This window comes from Watersipora subatra, chromosome 7, assembly GCF_963576615.1.
Source record: "Watersipora subatra chromosome 7, tzWatSuba1.1, whole genome shotgun sequence".
Classification (NCBI taxonomy): domain Eukaryota; kingdom Metazoa; phylum Bryozoa; class Gymnolaemata; order Cheilostomatida; family Watersiporidae; genus Watersipora; species Watersipora subatra.
In genome coordinates, this window is record NC_088714.1 from 53,719,527 (window position 1) to 53,743,259 (window position 23,733).

General features: G+C 33.7%; 1 protein-coding gene across 1 annotated transcript; it reads right to left on the bottom strand.

Moving 5' to 3' along the window:
- Nucleotides 1-67: 67 nt before the first annotated feature.
- Nucleotides 68-22,436, bottom strand: LOC137399242 (protein amnionless-like). The gene is made up of 15 exons (XM_068085264.1): nucleotides 22,295-22,436; nucleotides 21,725-21,888; nucleotides 19,282-19,453; nucleotides 16,778-16,989; nucleotides 14,172-14,327; nucleotides 13,838-13,937; nucleotides 11,959-12,177; nucleotides 10,969-11,085; nucleotides 9,149-9,242; nucleotides 8,434-8,575; nucleotides 7,581-7,674; nucleotides 6,724-6,903; nucleotides 3,563-3,702; nucleotides 2,498-2,641; nucleotides 68-332 (listed from the first exon to the last, which is right to left on the bottom strand). The coding sequence occupies exons 1-15, from the start codon at nucleotides 22,335-22,337 to the stop codon at nucleotides 270-272; spliced, it is 2,040 nt and encodes a 679-aa protein (XP_067941365.1). The 5' UTR covers nucleotides 22,338-22,436; the 3' UTR covers nucleotides 68-269.
- Between the last annotated feature and the right edge of the window lie 1,297 nt (nucleotides 22,437-23,733).

The following is a 23,733-nucleotide window of genomic DNA, read 5'->3' on the forward strand; positions in this document are numbered from 1 at the left end:
AACTACTATGAAACCGAGCTACTTTTTTACGATCTCATCAATGATTCACTGATAACTCATCCACTGGTACATTAAACCTCTTGCTATAGCACTGAATACTATAGGATGTATTTCGAAGTCGCAGAAACAGTGTATCAGTGACCTCTCATCAGTTTGTGCATTAATTCATTCTGAAGCAATACGATGCAGTTAGTGAGGTGTATGTGGTATAGTGTGAGGTCTCAGCACATTAGGGCTAGATAAAGGAGTGTGCCAACTTCAGCTCATTGCTACTCTTCATTTGATTTTTCGTTAGATTTATCTTCTCCTGCAGGATCTTGCTCAGAGTTCTCCTACAATGAAAATAATATTTGCTTGACCAGAATTTGGAAAAGAATTGGCTGATGCTTAGCCCTCGTTTATATATTGTTTTGATCAAGATATGATGTTTATTCGTGCACTCATAACTAACATATTGTTTATTGATTGGTATATGGCAGAAATATATCTGTAGATTAACCTAATTGTCAAAGGTAGATTTAGCGAAAATCAACATACATGTATGTAGTTAATCTGTTACGATGTTTAATTTATCTAGGAACCATTATCGCCGGAACAAATATTCCAACACGCACATGAGATATTTTGAGTGATTTGTTTTATAATCCTAAAAGCAATATTACACACTGTGATGTAGTTGTATATAAAAAATATGTAACAAACTAAATGTAAAAACCTAAACAATATGCAACAAGTACATGTAAACTAATAATGTTGAAACACTAAAAAAGTGAAGAAAGGCTTTTATTTGTATTTTTAGAGATATGTAAATGACCTTAGGGGCTTGGCATAGCCTAAATTTGGTAGCAGGGTGAGGTGTGGAGATATGGGTGGGTAGAGTAAATCGTAAAATAATTATGCTAATTCTAATTTATATAATATATTGTTAAATTAACTGGTTCTATGTAGACACTTTTATTTTTAATTTCGGCTGGTACTTTTCATTCGCAAAACTTGTTTTAAGACATTTTAATCATTCTATGTATAGTACTTTATTGACAATAATTTCATTTCAAAAATAAAATGTTTTTCAAGTTAGGCTATATAACAATAGTAAAACAAAAAAGGGCAACGGTTAGCCATTAAAATCGGATAAATACATGTAGTTTGACAAATAGTGTTTAAAATGCCTTTGTTTGCTAAGAGAACTGATATTAGGCAGAAGATTGTTAAAGCAGCTGGCAATGATATTTTCAAAATAATTGTTAGTGGTTGTATACAATTTGTTCATATCACATAAGTTGAAATTAGTTGAGAACCTGTAACTGTCATGTAAAAACGAGAACACAAACCATGAAAAGTCTTGAAACTTTGAATTGAAGTGAAATAAACATTTAGCATAGGCAAAGTAAGAAAATGTAAAGATTTGAAAAAAATCATTCGTTGGAATTATATATGCAGGAATGTGATGTAGATTTGCTTAGTTGAAATGCTCTTTTTGCAACAAAAATAAATCTTTTGTGACATATCTTGGAGCTACATGTAGATTATAATAAATAATATGGCAAAATGTAAACTGATAATAAAATCCTATGGCAGATTTTGAGTTTAGGTATGGCAAATTTTCTATTTTTGAAATTACGTAGTATGATAAGACAAACATTACTAAAGCTTAACACCTGATGCTGAAAAGTTCATATGTAGGGTTGATTGAAATTCACAGGTTGATTGCATTTGGCAGAGTGATGAACCTGTATCTACGATCACCTTGATGACACTTGTCAGCTCACATTGGTGTAGCTGTGAAATTAACTAAAGCAGATTGTTATTTATAGATTGTCACAGATTGAATTACAACTACAAGAATGTGTTGCAATCAATAACAGCCTTGAGAGTTATGCCTTTGACGGTCACTCGCAGGACCCCTTTGACGATACGTTAATTTTGGGAAGCAAAAATGTGTTTGCTTTTTTAAGAATGACAAAATTCTTAGCGTTGCATGGGTAATAAAACAAGTTTTTACCAAGAAAATCTATTTTTAATTGGGCAAGTTTCTTTACCCACTGAATGTGAGTAACATAAACTAGTTAATCTTACTATAATAAGAGTCGTTATTATAACTGAAGCCAGTGTTAAGAATAAATGTATCTGTCGTAATCTCTCACACAATCATGGTCTTAAAATGTGCTAGATAAAGTGTGAGTATTTTAACCAACTGGCATTAAAGAATGGCAGCTGTAATAAGTATCATGTGCACAATTATTCCATTGTACAGCAATGTAGCCGCATGGTCTACTGAAAAAGATTGCCTGTTTGTACTCCTGGAAGTTCCAAGTTCAAATCCCTTGCCAGGTGTGTTTTTCCTACCTAAATATTGATCGCTATAACTGGACACACAAATAACCAACAGATAAATGACAAACACAGATGTATATAGATTACAAAATGCCTTGCAATTGCTGCCTGAGACATTTGTTTTGACCAGCAACTGAATAGCGACACAAATAGTAATGGGTACCTGCTGCCCATCACTCTGGCCATAAAGAGGGTTATCAAATCCTCCGCTGCTTTTGGCAGCGCTACCTCCTGCCTTTTTCTTCTGCTTTTTCTTTTTGGTAGGTTCAGCTACGTGCACTATCACCTCCCCTACACCTGCATCTCCCTGCGTTAAATATAATTATGGAGGTGATTTCAATGTAAAAGGATTGTAGTAATATGTCAAATAAACTCCAAATTTGAATGTTGAATCAGAACACACCAGTGTTCTTTTCATTCCAGATGTTTCCGCAGTGATAAATGGTTAATGAGTTGTACTCCCCTGACGAGAACTTTATGACACGTACACTATTTATATTAAATGCTGAACTCTACTGTTAAGGAAAGACAACTTCACCATTACACACTGATTACAGTTAAGCCATGAATGCAAAGTGCTGGAGGGATCATTATCATGCGACCCATTAGCGTCAACTTGAAGTAGTGGACCCAATAGCCTCCCCATTTAAAGTTTTTTTTAAATTGAAACAGGAAATCAGCAAGGCTATAAGAAAATAGGTCACGGAAAAAAAAGTCTAAAGCAATACTTTTAACTCATTAGGCAATAGTAGGCTTGAAGATATACCTGCACAAAATTTTTGGTAGATTTCATCAAAATGTATGGGTATTTTTCTATCATTTGCAATTTTCTTATGTTTGAAGTTTTCTGACTACCAGGATGCTTCAAGATTAAAATTAATAAAAATTGGTAGCGGTTATAAAGGTCAGGAATGAACAAAAATGGTAAGCACACGTTATCATTTCATTCCTTTGATTTAGGTGAGTATGTGCATGGCTATTTGTAAACAACACAAGGTAGTTGAATGAATCTCTAGCACTAGCTCTAGTATAGTGTAGTTCTAACAAACTGAAAGATGGGAGATCAAATCCTGCTTATAATTTTTTTTAATTTTCAGCTGTAAACTTTGCTAAAAATGTCATGCAATGTACAAAAACATACGTTATCATACTAATACATAAAAGTTTGATTAGAATAGGACAAGATCTCTCGTCAATCACTTTGCCTTCTCACACAAAAACATCTCACCTCAAATCCCTCACTCTCTCCGCCGTACAACGGATTGTCGAAGCCCTTGTTATTCTGCAGAGTTGTGATGGGTACTTTGGCCGGTAAGGGTGGGGCCATCATTTCTTCAGAAAGTCCTGTAGCAATTGGGTTAGCGAAACCTGCGGGTAAAAACACTGGAATGGAAGAAGAGAGTAGAAACAGTTTACACATTCTGATTCAGATGATATGAACAAGTTGTATATTAAACCAATGATATACAGCCCCCACACAGGTTGTATATATTGATTACACAGAAGTTGAAACACTATTGCAGGTTTATTGGCAAACATTGGAAAACAGCTTAAGATTCTGGACTTGCAGTGGGTGGATTAATTTGTACATTGAATTGGTTTAAATTTCTCATCAGAATTATGTAGTTTTCATTAATTATTTTGTATTCTTGGTGATATGAAGTTGTTATCACAAAAAGAGGGCAACTCCAAACAGCACATTCAGATATTTCTTTAATACTTCTCAAATAGCCAGCCACTAAGTTATTGAGCGGACCCTTTTACATATGCATTTTTCAACGCCTCAAACAGAACCCGACTAACTTATATATACCCCCAGACATCATTATTTTTTATTTGTAGGTAGAAATCAGAAATAATAAATCCTATCTATGAGTGTGACCATGCAAGACCACCCCTACCATTGTGTGGCTATGCAATATAACATGGGAGTTAGTATAAAAGTGATTGGATTAGCAGTGCAACGAAGCATTGAATATGAATAAGTGCAATAAGCATTGAATATGAATAAGTGCAAAGAAACAATGATTATGAATAAGTGCAATGAAGCAATGAATATGAATAAGTGCAATAAGCATTGAATATGAAAAAGTGCAATGAAGCATTGAATATGAATAAGTGCAATAAAGCAATGAATATGAATAAGTGCAATGAAGCAATGAATATCAATAAGTGCAATGAAGCAATGAATATGAATAAGTGCAATGAAGCAATGAATATGAATAAGTGCAATAAGCATTGAATATGAATAAGTGCAATGAAGCAATGAATATGAATAAGTGCAATGAAGCATTGAATATGAATAAGTGCAACGAAGCAATGATTATGAATAAGTGCAATGAAGCAATGAATATGAATAAGTGCAATGAAGCTTTGAATATGAATAAGTGCAATGAAGCATTGAATATGAATAAGTGCAATGAAGCAATGAATATGAATAAGTGCAATGAAGCAATGAATATGAATAAATGCAATGAAGCAATGAATATCAATAAGTGCAATGAAGCAATGAATATAAATAAGTGCAATAAGCAATGAACATGAATAAGTGCAATGAAGCAATGAATATGAATAAGTGCAATGAAGCAATGAATATGAATAAGTGCAATGAAGCAATGAATATGAATAAGTGCAATGAAGCAATGAATATAAATAAGTGCAATAAGCAATGAACATGAATAAGTGCAATGAAGCAATGAATATGAATAAGTGCAATAAGCAATGAATATGAATAAGTGCAATGAAGCAATGATTATGAATAAGTGCAATGAAGCAATGAATATGAATAAGTGCAATGAAGCAATGAATATCAATAAGTGCAATGAAGCAATGAATATAAATAAGTGCAATAAGCAATGAACATGAATAAGTGCAATGAAGCAATGAATATGAATAAGTGCAATAAGCAATGAATATGAATAAGTGCAATGAAGCAATGATTATGAATAAGTGCAATGAAGCGATGAATATGAACAAATGCAATGAAGCAATGAATATGAATAAGTGCAATGAAGCGATGAATATGAATAAGTGCAATAAGCAATGAATATGAATAAGTGCAATGAAGCAATGAATATGAATAAGTGCAATGAAGCGATGAATATGAATAAGTGCAATGAAGCATTGAATATGAATAAGTGCAATGAAGCAATGAACATGAATAAGTGCAATAAGCAATGAATCTAGGTAAATAATTAAACCATCTTACCAGCTGCAATATCACCCTCTTCATCTGAAGAATTACAAATGATGTTACTGTACAGCAGCTTTACCTCTGGTGTTTAAAGGTCTTTTTGTATGTTTTTGTTCATAATGTGCGAGTCTCGATGAAGAAAAAACATTTATTCTAGCTCAATTTCTGCTCTATTTGCATAATGATTTGATGTAAATGTATGTAGCTTTCAAACTCGAAAGAGGTAGTTTTTTTATAAAGACTTGTTCTACTATTTTTGACCTAACAGTAAACAGATTTTACGAACTTTCCAGGTAATGTTTGCAAAAGATTGACTCAGATACACAAGAACAGATAGTCATTTTACTTTACCCAAAATCAATCTTCATATGGACTTTTGTGACCCAAATATCGCTTGTTTTAACATATTTGACCAGAAAGCGAAATACTCTTGGTGACCATTTCCTGTATTAGCAGCAAATATTATAAGCTGTTAGTTTAGAACAGGGATAAGCAAACTCAGGTTTAGTTAAAATTACAGTCCCGCCAAAAACCTCCTTTAAAAAGGGTAAAAATTGTTTCATTTCCTTTTACACATATAATATTTATATGATTAAAATCATTGAAATGATTGTGCTCACTCACTTGATTATGTACAGATCTTGCCATTGCTAAAAAAAATCTCCTAAAACAGGCAAAAACCCTTTGATATTTTCTGAGTGTGTGATATCTCAGGATGGAAAACAGCATGTGCCTGTTACAAGGGAAAACTTCCTTAGATTATCAAAAACAATTATCTGATTCAGCAGATGGTCAAGATAGCTATTAAGCTAAAATTTTGTAGGAATTTACTATCTCAGCTTACAGACAAGCACCTAAATGACATTCTGTTTTTAAATGCTTCCTTGATCGATCCTGATGTTGTTTCCATCTTGAAAAAATTGTTTCCAATTGATCGTATTATATATTTTAACAAATTTATCTTTTCTTGGCAACCTGGTGTTTTTCTGGTCTAATAGGCTTTCTTGACACCCCACCATGGCTAATAGTTAAGGCTTGTCAATCACCTAGTTTCAGATCACCAATCATCAGAAAGTGCTAGTATCAGATAAAAAAAGTGATATGTATATTTGTAGGTGCTTATGCTTTAGTGTAACGATGAACCAAAGTACTACAAAATAAGATTGCAACGAGCATTTTCTTTATGGTAAACTGACCTGTACCGTCATGCTCCACATAGGCTGGCAGACCACCATTGTCTTCATCTAACGGCACAGACACCATGCTTCCTTTACCATCCTCCGCTCCTCCGACAGAATATACTGGGTTATCAAAACCTGTACTCTTCGCCTCTTTTTTGCTCGACTTCTTTTTGCCTTGCTTTACTATAGGAGCATCTGGAATAGAAATAGCAAATACCAACACCAGTTCAACTGCATCTAAACATACAGTAACTTCTAGAGCTGGGTAAAAACTGATTCAAAATGTTAAGGTTAGCTCCAAATCTTTAAAAAAGTTTTTATCAGCTTTGGTAAGCAAAGATTCTCCCAACAAATCTTTATACCACCACGTCAGAGTTGATAAAATATATTTTAGAGTCCAGTTTTTAAGAAAAACATGCTCTAGAATTACTTCAAAACATATTCTTATTGTTTTCCTATGTATTGGCAACATCCTAATAACCTTAGCTGAGCAATTTGACAAGGATGGACAAATGAAGACAATCTCATATCAAACAGAACTGACACCTGGTTAAGTAGAATGAGCAAAGCTAGAAAGTTCATTTTCACTGAGAGTTAATCAAAAATATTCCGATTTTTGTCCCTTAGATAAGTATGTGTTCAAAATATCTTGCTAAACTAGTTTTTAAATTTTTAGGCAGAAAATATCGATATTGCTTTGTTAGGCACCAGTTGTCGTCTATATTTGCTGGCTTTTTGGTAATTCATGGCCCTGACCTTTGACCTTTCATATATCTTTCTTACTCCTAGCAACTCAACAACTCTGCAAGTCAGTTTTACAATTGTATATATTTTTGCTTGTTTGCCAATGTGTAAATTTAGTTTATACTCACATGGATCTTCAATTGGAGTTTTCTTCTCTCCACTGTGAACTGACACACCTGAGTCAGTACCAGGGGAGTACAGAGCATTCTCAAATCCACTGACCTGGGAATCCAACAAAAATCCTTTATTCACTTGAAGTATTAAGTTAACACCAAGTGCAATCAACTGATACATGTATATGTATAAATTTAGTACATTTTTGCAAACTTTTAATACTTATTGACTGACCCTCGTATCTACCTACAAGTTTGAAACAATGTTATTACTATTAGCTTTATATACATTGTATATATTATAATGTTGTATATATTTATATAGCATAATATTATATATACTAGTTTATATATAAATATCCCAATAATTTATAAATAAATTTATAATATTTATTTATTTGGTTATATATAAATTTATAATATTTGTATATTTATTTATATATAAATTTATAATATTTATATATTTATTTATATATAAGTATACCAATAATTTATACATAAATATATAATACATGAATTTATATGTTTATATTCAGTTATATAAATAAATATACATGTAAGCATATATGTATACATAATATCATATATATTTATATACAAGTATATAATATTATATATACATATATATATATAATATTTATACATACATATATATATATATTTATGTATGTATTTATGTATATATTTATATTTGCATATAGGCTATAGAGTATAGCCTGATTAGAAGATAGACTGCATCATTGAAACTGACAGTAGCTGAAAGCTTAGTGCAAACTATTCTTCAAAGAATTTATATACTTAGCCCCATACTTCCTGTTGATCACTCTATATTTAACTTAATAGAACGATGTGAAATATTTTGGGCTACCGGATCAGATCCCGAGTCGTAGGTGACTGTGAAGCTATCTTCAAATGGTAGTGGAACATCATAGACAGGATTATCAAAGCCTTGTGATGTGCGGTTGTCAACATTCGCCAGTTCCATGTCAGACTTGAAGTTTCCAGAATATCTGTCGAGAAAACAACAGATGCGACTATGGAAGAAGCCTTTTTTTCACAGAATATTAGCTATACAGATATTTTTAATCAACTTAAGAACAATAAAATCTGTCATACTCTAGTAGACATAAAGTCTGCCAGTTTTAAAACTTCCGTTTTCTGTATAACCCTGATTCTTCCGCTCTTACCGTCTGCCAGAAATGTAGCACATGCAATTTTGTTTTCTAAAATACATGTAGCACTGCTTTACTTAAATTTTCAGTGTATGCCAATGAAATTCCAATCTTATTATAAATAAAAATCGAACAAAATGAAACTATATATAAATAAAATGTACTGTGATTTATGGAGAAAGAATTAAGAGAACTTATTCTAGATATATATAATAGATAAATATATATATAGCCTGAGAAACATGTGTGGCAATATCTTTTACTTTATCTTGTTACACAAAAAATTGTTTTGCATCATCCCAGATCTATAGAGAACTGACAGATGACAGATTAAATGCGAATTTAGCTGGTACGACCAGAGCTGTTCACAAGAAAGAACGAACAAGCTATCATTTAAGTTGCACAACTTACTTTTTGCGGTAACAGTAGACAGCTAAGCATATGACCAGCACACAGACTATGACGAACCCCATCGCACCTCCGATGATTATCGTGTCCCACTTTGCTAAAATTAAGAAAAGAGCCGATAAGCGAGTCTTTCATGAGTAAGATAATCTTTGACATCGAGGACTCTCAGCGATTAAAATGTTAAAACACTAAAAAGAATCATCCGTCAGCAACAGAAGACAGCTAGACAACAGCTGACCTGTAGCCAAGGGTCGCAACCTCACATTACCTCACAAATATACATTGGATGTATAATTATGCAAGCTAGATTGTCATGGCAACGACTAGCTTTATTTAAATAATATTTATTTACACTGTACATGTGAACGGCTATCCATCTGACATTATTCAGATAGTGTGTTATTCAAATAAAGTTTATTTTAAAAGAGGAAGTTATCTATACAATGCATCTATGTTAATGTATACGTTATGTTAATGTATACAGTATGTTAATGTATTCGTTATGTTAATGTATACGTTATGTTAATGTATACGTTATGTTAATGTATACGTTATGTTAATGTATACGTTATGTTAATGTATACGTTATGTTAATGTATACGTTATGTTAATGTATACGTTATGTTAATGTATACGTTATGTTAATGTATACGTTATGTTAATGTATACGTTATGTTAATGTATACGTTATGTTAATGTATACGTTATGTTAATGTATACGTTATATTAATGTATACGTTATGTTAATGTATACGTTATGTTAATGTATACGTTATGTTAATGTATACGTTATATTAATGTATACGTTATGATAATGTATACGTTATGTTAATGTATACGCTATATTAATGTATACGTTATGATAATGTATACGTTATGTTAATGTATACGTTATGTTAATGTATACGTTATGTTAATGTATACGTTATGTTAATGTATACGTTATGTTAATGTATACGTTATGTTAATGTATACGTTATGTTAATGTATACGTTATGTTAATGTATACGTTATGTTAATGTATACGTTATGTTAATGTATACGTTATGTTAATGTATACGTTATGTTAATGTATACGTTATGTTAATGTATACGTTATGTTAATGTATACGTTATGTTAATGTATACGTTATGTTAATGTATACGTTATGTTAATGTATACGTTATGTTAATGTATACGTTATGTTAATGTATACGTTATGTTAATGTATACGTTATGTTAATGTATACGTTATGTTAATGTATACGTTATGTTAATGTGTACGTTATGTTAATGTATACGTTATGTTAATGTATACGTTATGTTAATGTATACGTTATGTTAATGTATACGTTATGTTAATGTATACGTTATGTTAATGTATACGTTATGTTAATGTATACGTTATGTTAATGTATACGTTATGTTAATGTATATGTTATCGAAACTAGTCCAATTATTCTTATTCTTTTTTCCTGCTTATAATTGTTCACTGTGCAAAGTCTTTAGCAGAACAAAAAATCTAATTTTTTGTTATTTGTATAATTAAATTGATTATCGATTCAAAACAACATGATATCCAAATTTATCTATTTGAAGAAAAGCAGCCTGATGGACTGATAATATAATAAACTTGATAAAAATAAAACTATGCACTCAGTTGGCAGTAGACCATAAATAAAGATTAGCTATTAGACGTATTTAGTTTTAGTTTTGCAAGCGTTATTAACCAGGTATGTATTTTGCTGATCTAGAATGATATGTGGCATTAAAATAGCCAACAAATAGAGGCCTTGCGTCATAGGATGAATGTGGTGTGAGGAAATAACTTGGAATGACTTACGTTGGTTGGTTGGTGAAATCTGAGGAGTTGTCGCTCCTGGAACAGGTAAGCAGTTATCTATCCCATCACTTCTCTCAAATGTCACTCCAACTACGCCAAAGGATGCAGTCGTGGCATCTGCAGCAAACAAATACTAGTAAACCAGTTCCTGAAATGAAACTAGTATAGAGGAAAACTGAAGTAGATCGTAGATTGAAGGATACTTTAGTTAGGTAATGTTTCAGAGAATTGAAGCTAGCTAGACTTTCACAGCTCATTGTGAGTTGCAGTGACATTAATATTTATCTGATTGTTTTCTTTTGTTTATCCTGTTGATCTGTATATCGTGTATATTATGTAACGTGTTTATCACTCATATATATCATGATATCTGACATTAAGATTATTATTAATATTATGATTATCGTGATTATGATATCATATATATCATGATGTCATACATATATCCATAGCGCATACTGTAGATAATGTTCATCAGCATCTATTCTTAAATGGTTTAAACTTCAAAAATATGTAAAGATATAAACACAGTAGCAAGTTTTGGCTAGCATTTCTGCGTGGAGCAAGTGCTCTCAAAATGGCAAGAAACTCTTTTGTAAACACATTTTATTTACAACAATGTAATAAAAAAGTCAAAAACAAGTGGAAACACTAAAGCAAGTATAATTGTTGCCTTTCTGAAAAAAAGCTAAGATGTGCAAGCTACTAAAACGGTTATGTATTAAAATCGTGCCATATCGAAATTTACTAATTATGGACTGTTTTTTTACCCAATAAAAATACTTTTAGATAAACCTGAAAATCAACAAATAAATCACATAGACTTAAGATAGATAAATAATATATAATAAATGTATAATAAATAATATATAATAAATATACAACAAATAGTATATAATAAATATATAACAAATATTATATAATAAATATATAATAAATAATATGCGATAAATAATATACAATAAATATATAATAAATATGTTGACTTACTACTGAGGAAAAGTTTGCGGAGATCACAGATGGCTGAGCTAGAAGAACCGTCTTTTCCGACTCCATCCAGAAGTATTATCTCTCTCGCGCTGTTAACTGGAGGACCTACTGTGTAGCGCACTTCTTGGTAAGACTCGAGACCTTTCAGTATTACTTTGTGCAGCTCATTCAAGAAGGATGGTGTCTCTGATACTGACATGTTCACAGTTAGTTTGCTGCCTGTAATAACAGTAATAGTTAACTATAAGACAACTACAGTGGGCCCCTGGTTACGGCGTTCCTGCCTTATGGGTTTTTTGCCTTAGGAAGTGGAATATGAAGTTTCTTCCAGCTCCGTGTTACAGTATTTTTCCCTTCATACGACATCAACAAAATTATCTTCCAAATTTAACTTTTAACAACATTGCTCGGTTTTCCTTGTCGGATTAGTTCGAAAATAGTTTAAATTAGGTCGGCCAATAGTTATATTGAAAGCGAATCAAAAATGTATCAAGCTGACAGAAACAAGTAATAAAAAATTAAGACGATGAAAAGTTGTAGTTAATTTTAGTAAAATATTAAATTTTAGCTTTCAGTGTGTGTGTTTATTAAGCTAAATTCATTTAAGTTAAATTCAAAGGTTATGTTGAATAATGTCACAAAAGTTTAGTGTACCGAATGAGTTGCTGTTAAGTTTCTCTGACACCGCTGATATACACTATGTCTGTCTCAAAAGTAAGAACTCTATATAAAACTCTTTAACTACTATAGGTTCCTATGCCCCTCCATATGACATTTTTGTCATGATCCTAACACCAGAACAAATTAATGCCATGTGGCAGGGGTTCACTGTATTATATCGCACAACTCCACAAAGGAAAGAGAAATCAGGATAAACCCAGGCTGAGATACAAAGATGTAGCTATGTGTAACATAGAGTTGAGGGAACTACACACAAACAGATGGGAAGAGAAGGTGGAAAACAGAGTTGTATGGAAGTCAGCAATAAAGCCTAAACCGTAAGTCGGTCATTGTCAAAATGACGGACAGCGAAAAAGAGAACAACAGTAATACTAGTGCTTAGCTAATGATAAAGGCACACAACACACTTTAACGGATGTGAAAGTTCAAGGAAAACTTAAAATACACTAAAGCAGTCACAAAAACTCAGAATAAACTGATGATATGCTTTAAAGATAAACTAACACAAAATCTTAGCAAATTTTATCAGAAAGTATCGGTATTTCTCTATCATTTGTGATTGTTTTTGATGTTTGAGGTGATCTGATTGCCAGGATGTTTCCAGGTTAAAATCGACCAAACTTGATCACGGTTAAAATTCTCAGAAAACAATACATGTGACATGACATCACCAGCTGCTATCGTTGCTATAAGCTATTGCACTCAAATTGCAGCATTGCGTGTTTCTATTCGGTTGGTCTGTTTGCAACTATAGATGTCATAATCGCACTTTTACTTGATCTGAGCGTTTTAATTGCAAACATTTTGAGACACTTTGCCTCTTGAGATTTCTAGAATTTGAAAAATCCACAAGGTATAACCTAGTCAACGCCAAAACACAGGCTGTCGCATGATATGTTAACCATGGTAGCTACCAAAATATAGGCTATATGCTATTATAGCTATCAGAACTCAGTCTAGGCACAGTATCATAGCCACAGGCTAGACTCATGATATTCTAGGATAACTACCAGAACTTGAGCTAGGTGCACAATTGGTTGCAATAGCCACCGGACACAGTCTAGACGCACAAATTTTAGGAATAGCAACAGACCACAAGCTAGTCTCGCACTATCTTTTGCGTACCAGTGTAGCACTATGCTATTAAACAGGGTCAGCTACAACTTGTGAGATAAGCCAGTGAAAATATTACACTTACCACAAAGACGACAGCATTGTCCAAGAGATGGCAAGATGGGATGTTTGCATGCAAGCGTTTCTGAATCTTTGCAGGTTACATACTGACAGACTAGACTCCTCTAAAACAAGATAACACAACTTCAGATAGGCATGCACAGATATGTATATCTTTTAAAACTTGATTTGATCAGACTATAAAATTAAAATGAGCCATTAAAATACTTCTTTCTATGGCCCACTATTAATATTATTTGTGTAATAGTAATTCTTGCACTTTGTTGGAATCGTAAAAAAATATGATATCAACAAGAATACACTTTGTCAAATTTACATATTTTTAATAATAAACCTACAAATTTGTCTGTGTATCTGTCTTGACAATCACATGTCCTATCGTCTCCACATGACAGCCCTGTGATAACCGGTGGATTCTGAGCTCTGTTCACAAACTCGTAGCGGGAGACGTCACCTTTCCAGTACTCATCAAAGGTTGTCTGAGATACATATTCCTAAAACAGAATGAAAGTGTCAGGTAAAGTGCCATAGCATGGCTTGATGAAACCTGGGTTAGCCAATCAACCAGACAGTTGAATGATGAACCATGGAATCACTTGAACAAGTTAGATACAAGTTGAAAAGGCAAATGTATAAAGATTTTTATCAGATCCCATATCTATTATTTTATCTGATATTATTGTTTTATTAAGTATAAGATGAGAATAAAATTCATCATTTTTTTATTGACAATTTTTTAAGATTTTGATGCTATCTCCCTTTTTTCACAATTACTAGTTTACTAACATTTAAAAAACTTTGGCGGTTATTTTGCTAGGAACTGTTATATCTAAGTATTTTTTCTCTAAATGTCAATTCCTTTCGTGATTGTTTAATATACCAAATATTTCTAGATTTACAGTGTTAGAAAAGCAAAAATCTCAAAACCTATATAAAAAAAATCTCATGTTGTTATTGTCTGTCTGTTAGTCTGCGTAAACACTACGTTTCCAAATGTTTTGGCCGATTTTATCCAAACTTCACAGGCATATGCTCCATGCCTTCGATCAGGTCATATTTAGCTTCAAAACTTAATCTGGCCCTTAAAAACTAGCTTCTTAAACATCCACCTGTAGGCTTCTTAAAAATAAAATAAACCCCGTAGGTTTGCTGTTGTTTATGCACAGAGCTTTTTGTGCATAATAGTTTAACAACTTTCTGTACATTTCCTTTATGTCTGAGAGTTTAGTTAAGATGTTGTTATGAAACGCATGTTGATAAAAATACATTAATATTAGGAGATTTGGATTATCGGAAATTGAATCTTTTAAAAATTCACTATTTTCTACTGATTATTTAACCACTGTCATAAACAACTATTAATTATAAAACAATCAATGATAGTACTGTTCAACCCATCTACTCCTCAAAAAATAGTTCCAGAGAGATCTAAAGTACACACAAGGGAAATGGTCACCCAGTGCTTCTAACGCTTACAAAGGAGAAATGCTTCATCAATAAAAAAAGTTATTTTTAAAATTTACGAATTGCGGTCTGTATTTGGCTTTCAAATTAGCCAAATTCAGTTGTCATAAATGCAGTAGCTATGACTCATGATTGATTGTTTACAGATAAAAGTTTTGTAACTGCTAACTTGCATTTGTAAAACTTTCACAGTCTAAATATATCTTGCTGATTACATGCATAGTATATTGTACAGAACAAGACAACTCCTGCTATGAAAATATTCCAAATCAAACCAAAGTGTAAACCACAGCAAAAACCGGTATGAAGTTTTCCTCACATAATTTCTAAGCTAGAAACTATTTTAGAAAATCATTTAATTTACATTTAATTACAATTAGATTTTAAACTTTGTTTAGGAAAGGTGGTTGACCTTTGGTTAACCTTTGGTTTATAGTTTCATGAAAAATAAGCTTTGTAAACTTGAATGATATTCAATCACCATCACGCTACAAGTTTGTATTCTTAAAACAATAAAGATCTTAGAACAAGAAATATTGTGAAAACGCTTGCCTCTTTTTAGCTACAAGCAAGACACTGTCAAAACAAATATGGTGAGAGACCGATGGGTATTTTAGGCTCTTTTGAAAATAAAAAATGAACTGTACCATACTAATCATGTATTTATGTATGATGAGCTTTAGTTGATTTTGGGCACTTGTTTGTTTTGCTGCGGCCACGTCCAACGAACACAGTAAATAATTATTTATGTAGTGCAAATATCCTTTTTTCTCATTTTTCAGATATTTAAATTTTTATGAAAACACAGACCAATATGAAAGTTTGTAATTTAATATTTGTGATGCTTTTATCAGATGGTGTATGTTGAACGGCAGACAAATAAATGTTTCGTTCTCTCTTGCAAAAAGTTAACCACATGAAAGTTTTAGATATCCTGAGTATCTCCAAAAAAGAATCTTAATGAATCAAAATGAATTTACAAAAGATTTTGGCAGAGTTTATCAAAAATCAAAAATATTTTTCTATCAATTGTAATTTATTTGATGTCTGAGGTGATCTGACTGCTCGGATGTTTTAAGATTAAAATCGACAAAACTTCATCACGATTGAAGACGCTCAGAAGAAAAATACGTGTGAAATGATGTCATTAGTTGTTATCATCGCGATAGTCGATATCGGCTATTGCACTCAAGTTGCAGTGTTACGGGTCTTTATTCTGTTGGTCTCTTTGCAACTATAGATATTACACTTTTGCTTGATCTGAGTGTTTTAACCACCATCAAGTTTTATTGATTTTAATCTTGAAACATCCGGACAATCAAACAACCCCAAACACCAAAAACAATTGCAAAGGATAAAAAATACTGATACTTAAAAATTTATAATATTAATAATTTTAACATAAAAAATAAAATTTACTAAAACTTTGTGTAAATTATTCTTTAAAGTGTATGATTAGCAGCAATTTTATTATGTTTACCGCATGGTGTACAAGCATGGAGGCAGCACTGATGTCAGCTCTTGCAATGTCAACAAGAAAAGTATCCTGTGAAGGAAAGACAACTCTATCTTCACTACAGGGCACGCTCTCCATGTCTAACATAAACCTCTGACTGCCTAGTTTATCTACTTGCTCAGTCATCCATGACTTTGGATTGAACCAAGAAGTTGCCTCCACTTGGAACTCTACCTCTGAAAAACAAAGGGGTACTTTCAATGCCTAGTTATACTAATAGCTGTACTAACTAATATTTCTTACAATTAGTTTTATAAAGGTGTGTAATCAACTAATTTTTTTCTGTGGAGTAGCTTTGGGTTTAAAAGAAAACAAGGAGGTGAGCATTAACCTCTGGTAAACCAGAGACTGTTTGCAATTATCTGAAGCTAACTTTTGTTCCAGCTTTCTCCCTTACTCAGTGCATCACTCATAGTCTTTATTTTAATAAGAGGAAAGTCTATCTGTAGTCACAGTAAAGGGCTAAAAAGATATTGCGTTGTACTGGATTTGAACTCCCAACATTGAGGTTGGTAGACCAACACTCTAACACACTAATCAATCAAATTAAGGCATTGCAGATTGGTCATAAAAATTCATGTTCTCTTTGCTTTATTGGTACACTTAACAATCTTTTACAGCTGTGTTGGTCTGTTTGCAGCCAGTGTTGAAGGCTGGAAAAAATACTGCCCCAAACAGGATTTGAACTCACAACTTTCAGCATGATAGACCAACACTCCATCACCAGCACCAATGGACTGCAATTGGCCACGTATAAATGATGATGTAGAGAGTTATTATCTGTGTTTTATTGACACATCTGGCAATTTTTGCTGCACACCAGACTGTCGAGGTACTAACATAAATGTATTTACACTTTATCTTCAATTCTAAAAGAATATTATGAATTATTTTTATTATCAAATTTTCCCGTAGACACACTACGCTGTCTATAATGCTGAAATATTTACGAGTTTTATGGTAAACCACTCAGACCCGATCAAAAACATGTGTTATTAGTAGTGAGTCAACAGATGAGAGGGCTGGAGGTGTCTTTCTGACAATTTTTTGCCACACACCAGACTGCCAAGATACAGATATAGGTATAAAAATAAGCATAAATATATTTACACTATAGCTTTAATTCTAAAAGAATTTTATGAATTACTTTTCATAACTAAACTTTCTGATAGGCACACTGTCTTTAATGCTAAAGTATTTATCAATAATTGTATGGTAAACCACTCAGACTCCATCAAAACAACAGATGCTATCAACAATGAATCAACAGATGAGAGACTGGGGGTGTCTTTGCCTAGCTAAATACGCTGTTACTTGCCCGGCGTAAACACGACTTGTCAATTTCAATAACAAGATAATAGAAACTGTAAACAGGATTTAGTCAATGAGGTTAAATTCCCACCACTCTATCATTTCTAATCAAACACACATGCATCAATGTCTTCTATTTCCTTCATTGCATTTTGAATGTTTATAGTAATGGCTAAGTTAGCTTATGCAAATGTCAATTCTACAAATTCCATTAAAACTTTGTTCCTTGTTGAACTGCTAGATTAGAAATATAGTGATAGAAGTTTGAAAAGAGATGAGAGCTAGAGCTATGGAGAGCTTCAATTTCAATATCTCAAAACTGCTGAATCAAACATGATTTTGTGGGGTTAATAAGTACCTAGCTTCCAAACAGTGTGCAAAACTTCAGCTCTCTATGTCAATTTTGAGCCAAAATAAGTTTAACTTTACCACAAATATATCGTAAAACCTCTATTTGAATGCCATGGCACTTTATTTTTAAAAGGTTTTGGAGTTGGACAACGAGAGAATTAATTGTTATTGATGTAAACTATTCATTATCAATACGATTTTGTGGACACTTTTCTACTGATCACTTGCTATTATGGGTAAAGAATAAAAAATGTCAAAGTGACAGACAAATGGAGGTGGCATTCAATTAGAGGTTTTACGGTAGTTTAAATCTACTTGGAATCACATTTTTAGATACCGTTTAAATGCCATGTTTAACTATCATAAAATAACTCTACTAATAAGAAATAGGTATGCTTCTTTTGCTATTATGTTATAATCCCTTTCAATATCAAGATTAATGCATTCTGCTTGTTGAAAGTGCTGGAAATCTCAATGGTTTAGTTCTTTTTAGCTATTTCTGAAGCTATCACCATCATCAGGGCAAACAGTTTCCTGCAGTTACAAAATAGGTCACTTTTGACTTATTCTCCTGGTCTGAACACCTAAACTATTGGGCACCTCTAAGCGTGTCTGATATGACAGAATATCGAATCGTATTACAATACTGCTTGATGCAAGATTGATTTAGCCAGAACGTAATCTTAACAACCTTGAAAAATGTTTAATCTTTAACAATTTAAAATAAATTGAAACAGACATGCATGAATTTAACTTAATGTTTCGTTGTTTCTAATATTTTTGTAGGTAATGTAGCGTGTACATACCCCGGCCTTGAGCTGAGCATTTGGCAGGAGCTGCTGTTGAACTCTGGCTAACAGAACTAGCGTGTTCAGTCGTTGGACTCACTAATGCAACAGTGTCACTATCCAAAACTTGTGTGTTAAAAGAAAGAACAACTCCTTCACCCAGAGTTAGCGCCATGTTATCCGACAGCACCTAAAATAAAAGCAGATCAATAATATATAAGTGGTCGACAATGTAAAAATGGTAGAGTAGTTTTACAGATAATGGACCAGGAAAATAAATTAGACCAGCAGCGGAATGTAGTAGGCATTTAAGTCGGGCCGTGTGTTGCAACGCCCATTAATCATGTAATGTTCTGAGCTGTAGATTCCCCTGCTAACTCCATTCCCTTTTTTGGAATGCGATTATGTAGAGTCATGACAAGGAAATCATTTGCATCAAGCAGAAACTGGGTCAAACAGATTTGTTGCTTGGTATCTGCTCTGCTCTAGCGAGAATGGATTGGCTTGCATATAGGAGGCTTATTTTTAGTAATTCTGTTTTAGACTCAGTTTTGCTATAGAAAGTTCCTTGTTGATGACTAACCATCCATAGCGCTATGCGAGGATATGTCTTTACCATTTAATATGTTGGTTTCAAACCTTAAACTTGCCAACAATTAATTCTTCTCAAGATAGAAGATTTTAGGTGGTCTCAGCAGTATAACATACAGTCGATTCCGGCTTCTTCTAACTTCATTTCCCCGGACTTCCAATAGTTTGAACGATGTCCTAGGTCCAAACGATTGTTTGATGCGGTCGTGTCTCTTTAAAGAATGAAAACTTTGACCAATAGGAGATTCTCGTGACAGACAACATGACCGACGTATGCTCGTTAGTTTCCTGCCAGTTTTCCACCTGTCTTGTCAGTGTTTTTTGGTTTGTTATTAACACTACTATTATTATACTGTACCCTATCACAGGTATAGCATTATATCACTCTCTCGTGTAAACTGCATAGACATGTTGTACCATATTATAGCCTAGGAATATTAGTGCGAGACGATACAGGCTGTTTAATGTACAGTACCCTACTCAATTCTAAACACCCAGACTTTTTTAATGCTCTGACATGGCTCAGTTTGTGTTAGTCTGAACAATTGAAGGCTGTTTGTATATTGGTGCATTTTATCGAAGGATCTATATGGTCCAAACTGTAAGAAAAGACATGTTGGTGCTTGTCACAAAGCTTATTACATGTCAAATGATAGGATGATCTGAACGAGTTTACTTATAATAGTGACTCGTAAATCTTTCTCCCAGAGGCTGGTAACTTGTTTACTAAAATGACCAAAGGAGGGTACAAGCGTATGAGCTTTCTATGCTTTCCTTCAAAAACCTACATTTCATTACTCTCAGTTCACGGACCTGCCCTTTTTTGTCTTATCTTAATCTCCTTTTACCTTCCTCCGTGTTTACATTTCTTATTAAATATTCAAAATTAGTGCAAACTACAAACTACAAATTAGTACAAAGTACAAACTGTATCCTTTTAAAATTTCAGGACAAATAAAAAACATTTATTGGATAAAGCTATTACATCTTTCTGAAAAATTATGTTGAGTTTTATGGAACTTATAGTTTCAATGACATGTCAGCAAAGTTAATGTCTACTACAGTAATTGTGGTTTTGTGGGTCTGAGAAATTAAATTTAAAACAAATTTTAACTTTAATTAAAGTTTATTTCAAATTAAAATAATGAATACTCTTGCAATCTTTGCTATAATAAGAGCCGTGTTCTTCTATCCACCCATCTGTCTGTCTGTCTGTCCGAAGTCATGCTAGGAAGTTAAAAAAAATTGCTTCTGACAGGATTTTCACCCACAGCATTTATTTAGGTACAACACCACTCTACCACCTGCACCATTCAATCCTCATACTGCGTTTTGGAATAATTGTGTAGTTACTTATTCCACCTGACTATCTCTCATGGCACACTAGACTGCCAGGGTAGGCCTACTAGTGAGCCATAATTTATAAAATGCTAAAGAACTTTAGCTTTCTTTCTTGTAACCTGGAGATGAAGACACATTTGAGACTCTGTCTTTCAATTTTACCAAGATTTTTCTTGCTCCGTGTAAGGTTAATCTAGCACATTTAGAGCCTTTGTGAGCCTATAATACAGTTTTATAATGAGCCTCCCAACACAAGATGACAAAATAGTTATTAGGGTTATTTATATGAACTGATGGACACTACTGAGGGGAGTGACAACATTGCCTGTTGATGCAATCATAATAATCAGTGTGTTGGCCGCCATCAATGGTTCAACGCTCTGTAAACACGCGAATCTAGCAGATTAGTGAGATACTCAAATCATTGCAAGAGGTTTTCTCGCTTAGGATAAGTCTATCAAAGAACTAGTAATAGGATTATGGCTATAAAGCATTACCCCGAAGGCCAGAGTCCGTGTGAAAGACTTACTAGTTCCTGAAGCGATTCATTCTTTTGAATAAAGATGGATGCCACGAGCTGTTTTGGGAAAACCTTTCGATCATTGGAACAAAAGATGCCTCCTCCATTCCAGTTGTCCGGATCATCATAGTTTATGGTTTTTGTCCATCGCTTCTGGTCTGCTCGAGCACATCCTGTAGCATTTGGGAGCTACTTGCATCAAACATCGCCATACAATGTTATTATGCCGACAAACACAGCATACGGGTCTAAAGCACACAGACCCTTCATATGAGAGTTTTTGCTTTCACCAACTTTCTAACAGCACAAGCCATTAGTAGAGATAGTTCTTAGCTTCAGCTTACTCCAGATAAGCAAAGAATCTCAACTTTGCAAAGTTGTTTTGTCAAACGCCGCAAACTTTGTCAAATAACTTACGTTGGAACTCATTTATACTCCTACTAGCTCTAACAAAAATTTTGTTGCCTTATCAGCACTACAACTAAATAAAACCAAAGGCACCTTTCAGCTTAATACAAATCTGGCGGTATCTTTGAGCTACATGTCCATATGAACATCGGCTCAGATTGGCAAACTTACCAAGATACAGGCACAAGATACTCAGATACAAAAAGTTCTTCATATTTTCCGCAGTCCGCAGTCAGCAGTCAGCGAGCTATAACTTAGTAATTGAGCCGTCAAAGGCACCAGCTAGTGACTGGCACTCTATTGTATGCGGTGTGATTGGATACAGCTGAACGCAGCACAGTGTGTAATGCTTTGAGGTTAGAGGGTCACATGAAGAGTTCATTAGCATAATCAAAACAGTCAATCGAAAAAGATTAATGCCATAACCAAGGCAACAAAGCGCATAACAACGATAAGTAAAGTAATGCAACAACTTGCCATAAAAAGATAAAATGTGACGAAAGAGAAATGACTCCATAAGGATATTTTCTTTGTCACAAAGTGCAGTGCTGGTTCAGAGATTTTTAGATACAGTGTGTGTAAGCTGAACACTGCTGGACTTCATAGCATATTGAGTTGCTATGCCTATCAGTAAAAATATCATTTGTGTTTGAGGTTTGAGCCCGATCATCTTGCACTCTGAGCATAGTCCAGAGCTAGAAGTCCCATACAAGCCCTACTTTTCCTTTACTGCGGAGTTCTACCAAATAAGTTGTGAAACACAAGGTTATCTGCAGCTGAGCTATAGTTTTCATTTGATTTGAAGGAGGCTTGTAGCTATGGCCATTGGTTACCGCTAAGGCTAAGGCTGAGGCTAAGACTGAGACTGAAGCTGAGGCTAAGGCTGAGACTGAGAATGAAGCTGAGGCTAAGGCTGAGACTGAAGCTAAGGCTGAAGCTGAGGCTGAGGCTGAACCTGAGGCTAAGGCTAAGGCTGAGGCTGAGGTTAAGGCTAAAGCTGAGGCTAAAGCTAAAGCTAAGGTTGAGGCAATTAAAAAAATGCAGCATGACATAATCAGTCTCTAATACAAAAAATTGTTTTCTGGTCTTAAAGGTAGGAATGCTAAATATTCTTCAGCTAAGACATTAAAAAAGGCATCAAGAGACATTTCTAAGTTAGCAGGATGCGTTCTTCACTTAGCAAATTAGTTTCCTAATCAGCTGGAACTGATGATCCCTGAGTTTATCTTTATTGGTGACAAATAAAGAACTTGTCATTTAATTTTATATGCAACTAAAGTAGAACTTGGCTGCCAGACTTTAAACAGCCTACGAGCACAAAATATAGACAAGTCAGTATATAAAGAGCAGGGTTGAGACCACCAGTCAAAGATGAGTCTGTGCACACCAGCCCTGACAACGGAGGACTGGCTCCGAAAATGCCAGAAGAGAGACTCTGAGCTGATTTGGTCTAGACAAGAGATGGACTGCCTGGCTTGGTAACCAGCTGGCTCGATAAGGATATAGACTGTCTTAACCCTGGAGTCAGCCAGCCTATCCAAGAAAACCATTAGCAGTCAAAAGTCACATTACTCAGCTTTGGCAACTGAAGCCAGCACCAAGAACTGGCC

Coding starts and splice junctions, on each gene's coding strand:
- LOC137399242 (XM_068085264.1), bottom strand. CDS start 22,337: ATGAAGAACTTTTTGTATCTGAGTATCTTGTGCCTGTATCTTG. Junction 12,178..13,837: donor ACAATGCTGTCGTCTTTGTG/GTAAGTGTAATA, acceptor CTGTTATTACAG/GCAGCAAACTAACTGTGAAC. Junction 3,703..6,723: donor TGTGGAGCATGACGGTACAG/GTCAGTTTACCA, acceptor TTTTACCCGCAG/GTTTCGCTAACCCAATTGCT.